This window comes from Chiloscyllium punctatum, unplaced genomic scaffold, assembly GCF_047496795.1.
Source record: "Chiloscyllium punctatum isolate Juve2018m unplaced genomic scaffold, sChiPun1.3 scaffold_518, whole genome shotgun sequence".
In the NCBI taxonomy this organism is placed as follows: Eukaryota; Metazoa; Chordata; class Chondrichthyes; order Orectolobiformes; family Hemiscylliidae; genus Chiloscyllium; species Chiloscyllium punctatum.
In genome coordinates, this window is record NW_027310252.1 from 97,819 (window position 1) to 114,438 (window position 16,620).

The 16,620-nt window shown below is 58.4% G+C and overlaps 1 protein-coding gene across 1 annotated transcript in view; it reads left to right on the plus strand.

The window, feature by feature from the left end:
- LOC140473109 (protein Daple-like) overlaps nucleotides 1-7,181 on the plus strand; it is a gene marked incomplete at its 3' end in the record, with an annotated part of 31,367 nt that extends 24,186 nt beyond the window's left edge. The window contains exons 2-5 of the mRNA XM_072567558.1: nucleotides 1,258-1,394; nucleotides 2,168-2,276; nucleotides 5,607-5,676; nucleotides 7,123-7,181. Of these exons, the coding sequence (XP_072423659.1) occupies nucleotides 1,258-1,394; nucleotides 2,168-2,276; nucleotides 5,607-5,676; nucleotides 7,123-7,181 (375 nt within the window). The remainder of the gene's footprint in view (nucleotides 1-1,257; nucleotides 1,395-2,167; nucleotides 2,277-5,606; nucleotides 5,677-7,122) is intronic.
- Nucleotides 7,182-16,620: the final 9,439 nt, after the last annotated feature.

The window sequence follows — 16,620 nt, forward strand, 5'->3', positions numbered from 1 at the left end:
CCCTCTCAGTGTGCGGCCTGTTGTGACATTCCCTCCCTCCCTCTCAGCCTGTGGCCTGTTGTGACTCTCCCTCCCTCCCTCTCAGTGTGCGGCCTGTTGTGACTCTCCCTCCCTCTCAGTGTGCGGCCTGTTGTGACTCTCCCTCCCTCCCCCTCAGTGTGCGGCCTGTTGTGACTCTCCCTCCCTCCCTCTCAGCCTGTGGCCTGTTGTGACACTCCCTCCCTCTCCCTCTCAGTGTGTGGCCTGTTGTGACTCTCCCTCCCTCTCAGTGTGTGGCCTGTTGTGACTCTCCCTCCCTCCCTCTCAGTGTGCGGCCTGTTGTGACTCTCCCTCCCTCTCAGTGTGTGGCCTGTTGTGAGTCTCCCTCCCCCTCAGTGTGCGCCCTGTTGTGACTCTCCCTCCCTCTCAGTTGCGGCCTGTTGTGACTCTCCCTCCCTCCCTCTCAGTGTGCGGCCTGTTGTGACTCTCCCTCCCTCCCTCTCAGTGTGTGGCCTGTTGTGACTCTCCCTCCCTCCCTCTCAGTGTGCGGCCTGTTGTGACTCTCCCTCCCTCTCAGTGTGTGGCCTGTTGTGACTCTCCCTCCCCCTCAGTGTGCGCCCTGTTGTGACTCTCCCTCCCTCTCAGTTGCGGCCTGTTGTGACTCTCCCTCCCTCTCAGTGTGTGGCCTGTTGTGACTCTCCCTCCCTCCCTCTCAGTGTGCGGCCTGTTGTGACTCTCCCTCCCTCCCTCTCAGTGTGCGGCCTGTTGTGACTCTCCCTCCCTCCCTCTCAGTGTGTGGCCTGTTGTGACTCTCCCTCCCTCCCTCTCAGTGTGCGGCCTGTTGTGACTCTCCCTCCCTCTCCCTCTCAGTGTGCGGCCTGTTGTGACTCTCCCTCCCTCTCAGTGTGCGGCCTGTTGTGACTCTCCCTCCCTCCCTCTCAGTGTGCGGCCTGTTGTGACTCTCCCTCCCTCCCTCTCAGTGTGCGGCCTGTTGTGACTCTCCCTCCCTCTCAGTGTGTGGCCTGTTGTGACTCTCCCTCCCTCTCCCCCTCAGTGTGCGGCCTGTTGTGACTCTCCCTCCCTCCCTCTCAGTGTGCGGCCTGTTGTGACTCTCCCTCCCTCTCCCCCTCAGTGTGCGGCCTGTTGTGACTCTCCCTCCCTCCCTGTCAGTGTGTGGCCTGTTGTGACTCTCCCTCCCTCCCTCTCAGTGTGCGGCCTGTTGTGACTCTCCCTCCCTCTCAGTGTGAGGCCTGTTGTGACTCTCCCTCTCTCCCTCAGGTGAGGACATTCGAAGCCTCCCTCGATGGTGACGATGGACAGTACATGGAGGTGAAAGCGCTAGGCCGAACGGACTGCCAGGCCGACTACCTCAAGCTGGTCGATGGTGTCTTCCTCAACAGAGTCATGAGGCAGATGTAGGTAACCATGGGAACGAGGCCTAGTATCGCACCGGGGCCTGGCCAGACTGGCTACTCCTCCACCCTCATCTCTCATCCCTCTCATTCATTACCCCTTTTCTCTCCCTCATCCCTCTCCCTCACTCTCTCACAGTGTCTCTCTCTTTGTCACACATTCTCTCTCTCCCTCTCTCTCTCACACACTGTCATACATTCTCTCCATCTCACACATTGTCCTCCTCCTTCTTTCTCTCTCTCCCCCATGTCACACATTCTCTCTCTCCCTCACACATTCTCTCTCCCTCCCTCTCTTTCTCTCTCTCTTTACCTCTACTAACTTCTCTCTCTCCCTATTTCTCTTTCTCGTTCCCGCCCTCATCTCTCTCTCTCTCAGTTTCTCTCTCTCTCCCTCCCATCTCTCTCCATCATCCCACTCTCCCTTCCTCACCCCTCTCTCTCTCTCTCTCTATCTCTCCCTGTAGGAGGCTATTCAACTGCGTGGGGTAGCGCAGCAGCTCCTGCATCCACCATGTCACCGTGTCTCATGCTGAGGGGGTGGGGTCTGTGTGTGTGGGGGTGATGGAGGTGAGGCATCGAGTGGTGGGGATATGTCTCCCAGGAGTGGGGGGGGGGCGACGGAGGGGTGGGGAACACTATTTGTGGAACTGGGTCGTGGGGACGGAGGGTGGGGTGAGGGAGACGGGCCCCGATTCCCCAAGGCAGCCAATGGCAACTCAGCGATGGAGATTAACCCCCATGGTCCCCTCGGTTGGGTCCTTTCTGTGTTTCAGAGACACAAACCCCCAGACTCAACGTATCTACCACAACGCTGGCAACGATGAGGTGGTCCGGGTGCAGAACCTCACCATCCTGGTCCAACAAATCAAATCCTTCTACCAGGTAAGACCCAGGAGACAGCCTGAGGCCTGAGGCCTGGCTCGGCGGCCATCTTGAAAGCTCACTATCCCCACGGAGTCCCGTCATCCACTTCTCCCTCAAAGGTTTCTCCCAAATTACAATTCCTATCACGAGGCTTCAATCTCTGTCGCCCCTACACCCCTTCCCTACCTCTGTAACCCCCTCCAGCCCCTACACCCCCTCCCTATCTCTGTAACCCCCTACACCCCCCTCCCTATCTCTGTAACCCCCTCCACCCCCTACACCCCCTCCCTATCTCTGTAACCCCCTCCGGCCCCTACACCCCCTCCCTATCTCTGTAACCCCCTCCAGCCCCTACACCCCCTCCCTATCTCTGTTCCCCCCCTCCAGCCCCTACACCCCCCTCCCTATCTCTGTAACCCCCTACACCCCCCTCCCTATCTCTGTAACCCCCTCCACCCCCTACACCCCCTCCCTATCTCTGTCACCCCCTCCGGCCCCTACACCCCCTCCCTATCTCTGTCACCCCCTCCAATCCCAGTATCCCCTCCTCCGTTTCCCAGAACTCCACCTCGTGCAGCGTTCCGCCTCCCGTCCCCTGAGCTGGAGAATTCCCTCCGGAAACCTGCTCCACCCTCTGTCCCTCTCTCTCACTCCTCCGAAGACAGTCTTTGAAACCAGTCTGTTCGACAGAGCCTACGCTGCCCGATGGCACCCCACCTACCTCACTGGGTCAAGTGCTCTGCGATTATTCTCCTGTGGGGAACCATTGGGCAAAATATCCCACTTCCCTTCTGCAATGAGGACACGGCTTTCCCAGCCCCCACGTCCCTAGTTGCCCCCCTTGAGTAGGTGGGGGTGAGCGGCCATCTTGAATCGCTGCAGTCCATGTGCTGTGGGTTGACCCACAATGTCCCTGAGGGAGGGAATCCCAGGATTCTGACCCAGCCACACTGAAGGAACAGCCGATAGATTTCCAAATCGGGATGGGGAGTGGGGAACTTGCAGTGGGGGGGTGGTGTTCCCCTGTACCTGCTGCCCCCTTTGTCCTTCTGGATGGAAGTGTTCGTGGGTTTGGAAGGTGCTGCCTGAGGATCTTTGGGTGAGTTGTCTTGTAGCTGGTACACCCTGCTGTTACTGAGCGTCGGTGGGGGGGAGGGAGTGGGGATGTGGTGCCAATCGAGTGGGGGCTGCTCTGTCCCTGGATGGTGTCGAGCTTCTCGAGTGTTGTTGGAGCTGCCCCCCATCCAGGGGCAAGTGGGGAGTATTCCCTCACCCTCCTGACTTGCCGACTTTGGGGGGGAGTCAGGAGCGGAGTTACTCGCTGCAGGATTCCCAGCCTCTGAGCTGCTCTTGGAGCCGCTGTGGTGAGTCCAGATGAGATTCCGGTCCATGGTAACCCCCAGGGTGTTGATACTGGGGGGGGGATGGTAAGACTGTTGAATGTCAAGGGGCAAGGGGTTGATTGTCTCTGATCGGTGATGGTCATTCGTGTGGTGTGACTGTTACTTGTCACTTGTCAGCCCAAGCCTGGGGATTGCCCCAGATCTTGTCACGTTTGAACACGGACTGCTTCAGTATCTGAGAGTTGTGAATGGGGACGAACGTCAGGCGACCATCGGCGAACATCCCCCACTGAATGTATGGGTGCAGTGGAGCGGTGGAGTCAGTCTGAGCTCTGAGGGAAGGCACGCTAAGTGTTTGCAGAATTCAGCAGAGGGCGGGCCCAGGTTAGACCGAACTCTTGTGGGTTATTTGGAAAGAGTCAAGTGTCACAGGTTTGACTCATTCTTCCTGCAGCCTGACCGACCATGTGTTTGAGTTCCTGACTGTGATCACCCTGCACTCCCCCCCACCCCCCACCCCCCACCCACCCCCCCCGTGCACATACACACAGACAGACACACAGACATAGAGACAGATAGACACAGACATAGAGACAGACAGGCACACAGAGAGACACGCACACACACACGCAGACACACACACATAGACATGCAGATAGACACATACACACATACACACAGACACACAGAGACACACAGGCACACACACACGCACAGAGACACACTCACATAGACATGCAGACAGACACAGACACATAGACACACAGAGACACACAGGCACACACACACGCACAGAGACACACTCACATAGACATGCAGACAGACACAGACACATAGACACACAGAGACACACAGGCACACACACACGCACAGAGACACACTCACATAGACATGCAGACAGACACAGACACATAGACACACAGAGACACACGCAGACACACACACATAGACATGCAGATAGACACACACACATACAGAGACACACACACATGCACACGCACAGAGACACACACACACACACACGCACACGCACAGAGACACACGCAGACACACACACATACAGAGACACACACACATGCACACGCACAGAGACACACACACAAATGCACATGCACAGAGACACACACACATAGACATGCAGACAGACACAGACACATAGATACACAGAGAGAGACACACACACATGCACACACACAGAGACACACGCAGACACACACACATAGACATGCAGACAGACACAGACACACAGATACACATAGACATGCAGACAGACAGACACACACACACACATAGACAGGCAGAAACACACACGCACAGACACACACACGCACACACACACACAAAAACACACTCACTCACGCACAGACAGACTCACGCACATGCACAGACACACACACATAGACATGCAGACAGACACAGACACACACGCACAGACACACACACACACACACAAAAACACACTCACTCACGCACAGACAGACTCACACACGTGCACAGACACACACACAGAGACACACAGAGACACGCACAGACTCTGTCACTCGGTCCATCCCCCCCAGTCTAACCTCTGTGATTAATGCTGTCGGTTTGCACAGCGGAAACCCACTGTGTTCCTGCCAAATTCTTCAATATCTCACTCCCCTGAGCTCCTAGGCTCGAAGAAACCACAGCCTATAATTGGCCATTCACTTCCCTTCTAGCCCACTCCCGCAGAAACCCCATCAAGCTGCCCTCTCCAGCCCCTTGGGTTCTCTGTCACCTCCTGGGCTATTTGACTGCAGCAGGCGTCACCTGGAGGGGAGAATGGGCAGGTCCCTCAGGGCTCTACCCCTCCCCAGGCGGTGACCCCACCTTCTCCTGCACCCGCCCTGTTCCCTCAGTCCAACTTGTTACCTCTGTCTGCTCATCCCTGTGGCTGTCTAACCCCTTCTCCATTCCCTACCCCCACCCCCCCAACGCCTCTCTCTCTCTCTCTCTCTCCCCCCGCCCCCCCAATCCCGAGCAGGAGGACCTACAGCAGCTCATCCTGATGGACCTTCCCAACGTACAGTTACTGGGCCGGGACCCCCTGAGCGGTAAGTGACTCAACCAGACTCCCCACCCCTCTCTCCCACCAGCCCCCTCCTCTCTGTCTCTCTGTCCCTCTCTCTTCCCCCTCTCTGTCTGTCTCTACCCCCCTCCTTCCTCTCCACCCTTCTGCATCTCTCTCTCTCTTTCTATATCTTTTTCTCCATCTCTCTCTCTCTATCTGTCTCTCACTCCCTCTCTTTGTCTCTCACTCTCTCTGTCTCCCCCTCCCCAGTGTCTCCCCCACGGTGACAGTATTCTCTCTCTCTCTCTCTCTCTCCCCCCCCTCCCCCTCCCCCTCCCTCCCCAGTTTCTCCCCCACGGTGACAGTATCTCTCTCTCTCTCTCTCTCTGTCTCCCCCTCCCCCTCCCCCTCCCTCCCCAGTGTCTCCCCCACGGTGACAGTATTGTCTCTCTCTCTCTCTCTCCCCCTCCCCCTCCCTCTCTCTCCCCCTCCCTCTCTCTCCCCCTCCCCCTCTCCCTCCCCAGTGTCTCCCCCACGGTGACAGTATTCTCTCTCTCTCTCTCTCTCTCTCTGTCTCCCCCTCCCCCTCCCCCTCCCTCTCCCTCCCCAGTGTCTCCCCCACGGTGACAGTATTCTCTCTCTCTCTCTCTCTCTCTCTCTGTCTCCCCCTCCCCCTCCCCCTCCCCCTCCCTCTCCCTCCCCAGTGTCTCCCCCACGGTGACAGTATTCTCTCTCTCTCTCTCTCTCTCTCTGTCTCCCCCTCCCCCTCCCCCTCCCTCTCCCTCCCCAGTGTCTCCCCCACGGTGACAGTATTGTCTCTCTCTCTCTCTTTCTCTTTCTCCCCCTCCCCCTCCCCCTCCCCCTCCCTCTCTCTCCCCCTCCCCCCCTCTCTCCCCCTCCCTCCCCCTCCCTCCCCAGTTTCTCCCCCACGGTGACAGCATCTCTCTCTCTCTCTCTCTCTCTCTGTCTCCCCCTCTCCCTCCCTCTCCCTCCCCAGTGTCTCCCCCACGGTGACAGCATCTCTCTCTCTCTCTCTCTCTCTCTGTCTCCCCCTCTCCCTCCCCCTCCCTCCCCAGTTTCTCCCCCACGGTGACAGCATCTCTCTCTCTCTCTCTCTCTCTCTCTGTCTCCCCCTCTCCCTCCCTCTCCCTCCCCAGTTTCTCCCCCACGGTGACAGTATCTCTCTCTCTCTCTCTCTCTCTCTCTCTCCCCCTCCCCCTCCCCCACCCTCTCTCTCCCCCTCCCTCTCTCTCCCCCTCCCCCTCTCCCTCCCCCTCCCCCTCCCTCCCCAGTGTCTCCCCCACGGTGACAGTATCTCTCTCTCTCTCTCTCTCTCTCTCTCTCTCTCTCTCCCCCTCCCCCTCCCCCACCCTCTCTCTCCCCCTCCCTCCCCCTCCCCCTCCCCCTCCCCCTCCCCCTCCCCCTCCCTCCCCAGTGTCTCCCCCACGGTGACAGTATCTCTCTCTCTCTCTCTCTCTGGGTGTTACAGACGGTGCCCTGCAGGAGCTGGAGAAAATGCTGCTGTTGCTCCTCGGCTGTGCAGTTCAGGTAGGGATCACCCTCACCCTCACCCTCACCCTCACTCCCCTCACACTCACTCCCCTCCACCTCACCCTCACTCCCCTCACACTCACACCCTCACCCCCACTCCCCTCACCCTCACCCTCACTCCCCTCACACTCACTCCCCTCCACCTCACCCTCACTCCCCTCACACTCACACCCTCACCCCCACTCCCCTCACCCTCACCCTCACTCCCCTCACACTCACTCCCCTCCACCTCACCCTCACTCCCCTCACACTCACACCCTCACCCCCACTCCCCTCACCCTCACCCTCACTCCCCTCACACTCACTCCCCTCACCCTCACCCTCACTCCCCTCACACTCACTCCCCTCACACTCACTCCCCTCCACCTCACCCTCACTCCCCTCACCCTCACACCCTCACCCCCACTCCCCTCACCCTCACCCTCACTCCCCTCACACTCACTCCCCTCACCCTCACTCCCCTCACACTCACTCCCCTCACCCTCACCCTCACTCCCCTCACACTCACTCCCCTCACCCTCACCCTCACTCCCCTCACACTCACTCCCCTCAGTCCCCTCACCCTCACTCCCACTCCCCTCACCCTCACCCCCACTCCCCTCACACTCACTCCCCTCCACCTCACCCTCACTCCCCTCACACTCACTCCCCTCACCCTCACTCCCCTCACACTCACTCCCCTCAGTCCCCTCACCCTCACTCCCACTCCCCTCACCCTCACCCCCACACCCCTCACCCTCACTCCCCTCACCTCACTCCCCTCACTCCCCTCACACTCACTCCCCTCACCCTCACTCCCCTCACCCTCACCCTCACTCCCCTCACACTCACTCCCCTCGTACTCACCCTCACTCCCCTCACTCCCCTCACCCTCACCCTCACTCCCCTCACACTCACTCCCCTCACTCCCCTCACCCTCACTCCCCTCACACTCACTCCCCTCACTCCCCTCACCCTCACTCCCCTCACTCCCCTCACTCCCCTCACCCTTACTCCCCTCACTCCCCTCACACTCTGTCCCCTCACCCTCACTCCCCTCACCCCCACTCCCCTCACCCTCACTCCCCTCACCCTCACCCTCACTCCCCTCACCCTCACCCTCACTCCCCTCACCCTCACTCCCCTCACCCTCACCCTCACTCCCCTCACCCTCACTCCCCTCACCCTCACCCTCACTCCCCTCACACTCACTCCCCTCGTACTCACCCTCACTCCCCTCACTCCCCTCACCCTCACCCTCACTCCCCTCACACTCACTCCCCTCACTCCCCTCACCCTCACTCCCCTCACACTCACTCCCCTCACTCCCCTCACCCTCACTCCCCTCACTCCCCTCACCCTTACTCCCCTCACTCCCCTCACACTCTGTCCCCTCACCCTCACTCCCCTCACCCCCACTCCCCTCACCCTCACTCCCCTCACCCTCACCCTCACTCCCCTCACCCTCACCCTCACTCCCCTCACCCTCACTCCCCTCACCCTCACCCTCACTCCCCTCACCCTCACTCCCCTCACCCTCACCCTCACTCCCCTCACCCTCACTCCCACTCCCCTCACACTCACTCCCCTCACCCTCACTCCCCTCACACTCACTCCCCTCAGTCCCCTCACCCTCACTCCCACTCCCCTCACCCTCACTCCCCTCACCTCACTCCCCTCACTCCCCTCACCCTCACTCCCACTCCCCTCACACTCACTCCCCTCACCCTCACTCCCCTCACACTCACTCCCCTCAGTCCCCTCACCCTCACTCCCACTCCCCTCACCCTTACTCCCCTCACTCCCCTCACACTCTGTCCCCTCACCCTCACTCCCCTCACCCCCACTCCCCTCACCCTCACTCCCCTCACCCTCACCCTCACTCCCCTCACCCTCACTCCCACTCCCCTCACACTCACTCCCCTCACCCTCACTCCCCTCACACTCACTCCCCTCAGTCCCCTCACCCTCACTCCCACTCCCCTCACCCCCACTCCCCTCACCCTCACTCCCCTCACCTCACTCCCCTCACTCCCCTCACCCTCACTCCCACTCCCCTCACACTCACTCCCCTCACCCTCACTCCCCTCACACTCACTCCCCTCAGTCCCCTCACCCTCACTCCCACTCCCCTCACCCTTACTCCCCTCACTCCCCTCACACTCTGTCCCCTCACCCTCACTCCCCTCACCCCCACTCCCCTCACCCTCACTCCCCTCACCCTCACCCTCACTCCCCTTACCCTCACTCCCACTCCCCTCACCCTCACTCCCCTCACCCTCACCCTCACTCCCCTCACCCTCACTCCCCTCACCCTCACTCCCCTCACCCTCACCCTCACCCCCACTCCCCTCACCCTCACTCCCCTCACTCCCCTCAGTCCCCTCACCCTCACTCCCCTCACCCCCACTCCCCTCACCCTCACTCCCCTCACCCCACTCCCCTCACCCTCACCCTCACCCCCCTCACCCTCACCCTCACTCCCCTCACCCTCACTCCCACTCCCCTCACCCTCACTCCCCTCACCCTCACCCACACTCCCCTCGCCCTCACTCCCCTCACACTCACCCTCACTCCCCTCACCCTCACTCCCCTCACCCTCACCCTCACTCCCCTCATCCTCACCCCCACTCCCCTCATCCTCACCCTCACTCCCCTCATCCTCACTCCCCTCACACTCACTCCCCTCACACTCACTCCCCTCACACTCACCCTCACTCCCCTCACCCTCACCCCCAGTCCCCTCATCCTCATCCTCACTCCCCTCATATTCACCCTCACTCCCCTCACCCTCACTCCCCTCACCCTCACTCCCCTCATACTCACTCTCACTCCCCTCACCCTCACACTCACTCCCCTCACACTCACTCCCCTCACACTCACCTTCACCCTCACTCCCCTCACACTCACCCTCACTCCCCTCACACTCACCCTCACTCCCTTCACCCTCACTCCTCTCACACTCACCCTCACTCCCCTCGCCCTCACCCTCACTCCCCTGACCCCCCTCACTCACTCACACTCACTCCCTTCACCCCCCTCACACTCATCCTCACTCCCCTCACACTCACCCTCACCCCACTCACACTCACTCTCACTCCCCTCACCCTCACTCCCCTCACCCTCACACCCCTCACCCTCATCCTCACACCCCTCACTCACACTCACCCTCACTCCCCTCACACTCACCCTCACTCCCCTCACACTCACCCTCACTCACTCTCATTCCCCTCACCCTCTCTCACTCACTCACACTCACCCTCACTCCCCTCACACTCACCCTCACCCTAACTCACCTCGCACTCACCCTCGCTCACCCTCACTCTCATTCCCCTCACCCTCTCACCCTCACCCTCATTCCCTCACTCCCCTCACTTCCATCACTCCCCTCACTCACTCACCCTCACTCCCCTCACACTCACCCTCACTCACTCACCCTCACCTTTCTCACCCTCACCCTCCCTCACTCCCCTCACCCTCACTCCCCTCACCCTCACTCCCCTCACCCTCACTCATCTCACATCCCCACTCACTCACCCTCACATTCACTCACCCTGACCCTCACTCACTCTCACTCATTCACTCACACACCCTCACTCAGGCACCTTCACTCACTATCATCCTCACTCACCCTCCCTTTAACCCCGTCATGTTCACTCCCTCACCTCTCACCCCATCATCTTCAGCCTCACTCCCTCAACCCAACCCCTCACCCACACCTCCAGACCCAAACCCTCACTCCCTCGCCCTCACAGTCACTCGCAACCACTCCATTGCAGGCACTCACTCACTCCCCACTCCCTTTAATATCCCACCCAGTCTAATCCCACTTTCCCCCCACTCTCCCCCCTCCCTTTAATATCCCACCCAGTCTAATCCCACTCTCCCCCCTCACTCCCCCCTCCCTTTAATATCCCACCCAGTCTAATCCCACTCTCCCCCCTCACTCCCCGTTCCCTTTAATATCCCACCCAGTCTAATCCCACTCTCCCCCTCACTCCCCACTCCCTTTAATATCCCACCCAGTCTAATCCCACTCTCCCCCCTCACTCCCCACTCCCTTTAATATCCCACCCAGTCTAATCCCACTCTCCCCCCTCACTCCCCACTCCCTTTAATATCCCACCCAGTCTAATCCCACTCTCCCCCTCACTCCCCACTCCCTTTAATATCCCACCCAGTCTAATCCCACTCTCCCTCTCACTCCCCGCTCCCTTTAATATCCAACCCAGTCTAATCCCACTCCCCCCCTCACTCCCCGCTCCCTTTAATATCCCACCCAGTCTAATCCCACTCTCCCCCCTCACTCCTCACTCCCCACTCCCTTTAATATCCCACCCAGTCTAATCCCACTCTCCCCCTCACTCCCCACTCCCTTTAATATCCCACCCAGTCTAATCCCACTCTCCCCCTCACTCCCTGCTCCCTTTAATATCCCCCCCAGTCTAATCCCACTCTCCCCCTCACTCCCCACTCCCTTTAATATCCCACTCAGTCTAATCCCACTCTCCCCCTCACTCCCCCCTCCCTTTAATATCCCACCCAGTCTAATCCCACTCTCCCCCTCACTCCCTGCTCCCTTTAATATCCCACCCAGTCTAATCCCACTCTCCCCCTCACTCCCCACTCCCTTTAATATCCCACCCAGTCGAATCCCACTCTCCCCCTCACTCCCCACTCCCTTTAATATCCCACCCAGTCTAATCCCACTCTCCCCCTCACTCCCCACTCCCTTTAATATCCCACCCAGTCTAATCCCACTCTCCCCCTCACTCCCTGCTCCCTTTAATATCCCACCCAGTCTAATCCCACTCTCCCCCTCACTCCCCACACCCTTTAATATCCCACCCAGTCTAATCCCACTCTCCCCCCTCACTCCCCACTCCCTTTAATATCCCACCCAGTCTAATCCTACTCTCCCCCTCACTCCCCACTCCCTTTAATATCCCACCCAGTCTAATCCCACTCTCCCCCCTCACTCCCCACTCCCTTTAATATCCCACCCAGTCTAATCCCACTCTCCCCCCTCACTCCCTGCTCCCTTTAATATCCCACCCAGTCTAATCCCACTCTCCCCCTCACTCCCTTTAATATCCCACCCAGTCTAATCCCACTCTCCCCCCTCACTCCCTTTAATATCCCACCCAGTCTAATCCCACTCTCCCCCCTCACTCCCTTTAATATCCCACCCAGTCTAATCCCACTCTCCCCCCTCACTCCCCGCTCCCTTTAATATCCCACCCAGTCTAATCCCACTCTCCCCCCTCACTCCCCACACCATTTAATATCCCACCCAGTCTAATCCCACTCTCCCCCCTCACTCCCCCTCCCTTTAATATCCCACCCAGTCTAATCCCACTCTCCCCCCTCACTCCCCGCTCCCTTTAATATCCCACCCAGTCTAATCCCACTCTCCCCCTCACTCCCTGCTCCCTTTAATATCCCACCCAGTCTAATCCCACTCTCCCCCCTCACTCCCTTTAATATCCCACCCAGTCTAATCCCACTCTCCCCCCTCACTCCCCACACCCTTTAATATCCCACCCAGTCTAATCCCACTCTCCCCCTCACTCCCCACTCCCTTTAATATCCCACCCAGTCTAATCCCACTCTCCCCCCTCACTCCCCTCTCCCTTTAATATCCCACCCAGTCTAATCCCACTCTCCCCCCTCACTCCCTGCTCCCTTTAATATCCCACCCAGTCTAATCCCACTCTCCCCCCTCACTCCCCACTCCCTTTAATATCCCACCCAGTCTAATCCCACTCTCCCCCTCACTCCCCCCTCCCTTTAATATCCCACCCAGTCTAATCCCACTCTCCCCCCTCACTCCCCACTCCCTTTAATATCCCACCCAGTCTAATCCCACTCTCCCCCTCACTCCCCACTCCCTTTAATATCCCACCCAGTCTAATCCCACTCTCCCCCCTCACTCCCTGCTCCCTTTAATATCCCACCCAGTCTAATCCCACTCTCCCCCTCACTCCCCACTCCCTTTAATATCCCACCCAGTCTAATCCCACTCTCCCTCTCACTCCCTGCTCCCTTTAATATCCCACCTAGACTAATCCCACTCTCCCCCCTCACTCCCCACTCCCTTTAATATCCCACCCAGTCTAATCCCACTCTCCCCCTCACTCCCTGCTTCCTTTAATATCCCACCCAGTCTAATCCCACTCTCCCCCTCACTCCCCACACCCTTTAATATCCCACCCAGTCTAATCCCACTCTCCCCCTCACTCCCCACTCCCTTTAATATCCCACCCAGTCTAATCCCACTCTCCCCCTCACTCCCCACTCCCTTTAATATCCCACCCAGTCTAATCCCACTCTCCCCCCTCACTCCCCACTCCCTTTAATATCCCACCCAGTCTAATCCCACTCTCCCCCTCACTCCCCACTCCCTTTAATATCCCACCCAGTCTAATCCCACTCTCCCCCCTCACTCCTCAAACCCTTTAATATCCCACCCAGTCTAATCCCACTCTCCCCCCTCACTCCCCACTCCCTTTAATATCCCACCCAGTCTAATCCCACTCTCCCCCCTCACTCCCCACTCCCTTTAATATCCCACCCAGTCTAATCCCACTCTCCCCCTTCACTCCCCACTCCCTTTAATATCCCACCCAGTCTAATCCCACTCTCCCCCCTCACTCCTCAAACCCTTTAATATCCCACCCAGTCTAATCCCACTCTCCCCCCTCACTCCCCACTCCCTTTAATATCCCACCCAGTCTAATCCCACTCTCCCTCTCACTCCCCCTCCCTTTAATATCCCACCCAGTCTAATCCCGCTCTCCCCCTCACTCCCTTTAATATCCCACCCAGTCTAATCCCACTCTCCCCCCTCACTCCCCACTCCCTTTAATATCCCACCCAGTCTAATCCCACTCTCCCTCTCACTCCCCCTCCCTTTAATATCCCACCCAGTCTAATCCCACTCTCCCCCCTCACTCCCCACTCCCTTTAATATCCCACCCAGTCTAATCCCACTCTCCCCCCTCACTCCCCGCTCCCTTTAATATCCCACCCAGTCTAATCCCACTCTCCCCCCTCACTCCCCGCTCCCTTTAATATCCCACCCAGTCTAATCCCACTCTCCCCCCTCACTCCCCGCTCCCTTTAATATCCCACCCAGTCTAATCCCACTCTCCCCCCTCACTCCCCACTCCCTTTAATATCCCACCGAGTCTAATCCCACCCTCCCCCCCATTCCCTTTAATATCCCAACCAGTCTAATCCCACTCTCCCCCTCACTCCCCACTCCCTTTAATATCCCACCCAGTCTAATCCCACTCTCCCCCTCACTCCCCACTCCCTTTAATATCCCACCCAGTCTAATCCCACTCTCCCCCTCACTCCCTGCTCCCTTTAATATCCCACCCAGTCTAATCCCACTCTCCCCCTCACTCCCCACACCCTTTAATATCCCACCCAGTCTAATCCCACTCTCCCCCCTCACTCCCCACTCCCTTTAATATCCCACCCAGTCTAATCCTACTCTCCCCCTCACTCCCCACTCCCTTTAATATCCCACCCAGTCTAATCCCACTCTCCCCCCTCACTCCCCACTCCCTTTAATATCCCACCCAGTCTAATCCCACTCTCCCCCTCACTCCCTTTAATATCCCACCCAGTCTAATCCCACTCTCCCCCTCACTCCCTTCAATATCCCACCCAGTCTAATCCCACTCTCCCCCTCACTCCCTTTAATATCCCACCCAGTCTAATCCCACTCTCCCCCTCACTCCCTTTAATATCCCACCCAGTCTAATCCCACTCTCCCCCCTCACTCCCTGCTCCCTTTAATATCCCACCCAGTCTAATCCCACTCTCCCCCTCACTCCCTTTAATATCCCACCCAGTCTAATCCCACTCTCCCCCCTCACTCCCTTTAATATCCCACCCAGTCTAATCCCACTCTCCCCCCTCACTCCCTTTAATATCCCACCCAGTCTAATCCCACTCTCCCCCCTCACTCCCCGCTCCCTTTAATATCCCACCCAGTCTAATCCCACTCTCCCCCCTCACTCCCCACACCATTTAATATCCCACCCAGTCTAATCCCACTCTCCCCCCTCACTCCCCCTCCCTTTAATATCCCACCCAGTCTAATCCCACTCTCCCCCCTCACTCCCCGCTCCCTTTAATATCCCACCCAGTCTAATCCCACTCTCCCCCTCACTCCCTGCTCCCTTTAATATCCCACCCAGTCTAATCCCACTATCCCCCCTCACTCCCTTTAATATCCCACCCAGTCTAATCCCACTCTCCCCCCTCACTCCCCACACCCTTTAATATCCCACCCAGTCTAATCCCACTCTCCCCCTCACTCCCCACTCCCTTTAATATCCCACCCAGTCTAATCCCACTCTCCCCCCTCACTCCCCTCTCCCTTTAATATCCCACCCAGTCTAATCCCACTCTCCCCCCTCACTCCCTGCTCCCTTTAATATCCCACCCAGTCTAATCCCACTCTCCCCCTCACTCCCCACTCCCTTTAATATCCCACCCAGTCTAATCCCACTCTCCCCCCTCACTCCCCACTCCCTTTAATATCCCACCCAGTCTAATCCCACTCTCCCCCTCACTCCCCACTCCCTTTAATATCCCACCCAGTCTAATCCCACTCTCCCCCCTCACTCCCTGCTCCCTTTAATATCCCACCCAGTCTAATCCCACTCTCCCCCTCACTCCCCACTCCCTTTAATATCCCACCCAGTCTAATCCCACTCTCCCTCTCACTCCCTGCTCCCTTTAATATCCCACCCAGACTAATCCCACTCTCCCCCCTCACTCCCCACTCCCTTTAATATCCCACCCAGTCTAATCCCACTCTCCCCCTCACTCCCTGCTTCCTTTAATATCCCACCCAGTCTAATCCCACTCTCCCCCTCACTCCCCACACCCTTTAATATCCCACCCAGTCTAATCCCACTCTCCCCCTCACTCCCCACTCCCTTTAATATCCCACCCAGTCTAATCCCGCTCTCCCCCTCACTCCCCACTCCCTTTAATATCCCACCCAGTCTAATCCCACTCTCCCCCCTCACTCCCCACTCCCTTTAATATCCCACCCAGTCTAATCCCACTCTCCCCCTCACTCCCCACTCCCTTTAATATCCCACCCAGTCTAATCCCACTCTCCCCCCTCACTCCTCAAACCCTTTAATATCCCACCCAGTCTAATCCCACTCTCCCCCCTCACTCCCCACTCCCTTTAATATCCCACCCAGTCTAATCCCACTCTCCCCCCTCACTCCCCACTCCCTTTAATATCCCACCCAGTCTAATCCCACTCTCCCTCTCACTCCCCCTCCCTTTAATATCCCACCCAGTCTAATCCCACTCTCCCCCTCACTCCCTTTAATATCCCACCCAGTCTAATCCCACTCTCCCCCCTCACTCCCCACTCCCTTTAATATCCCACCCAGTCTAATCCCACTCTCCCTCTCAC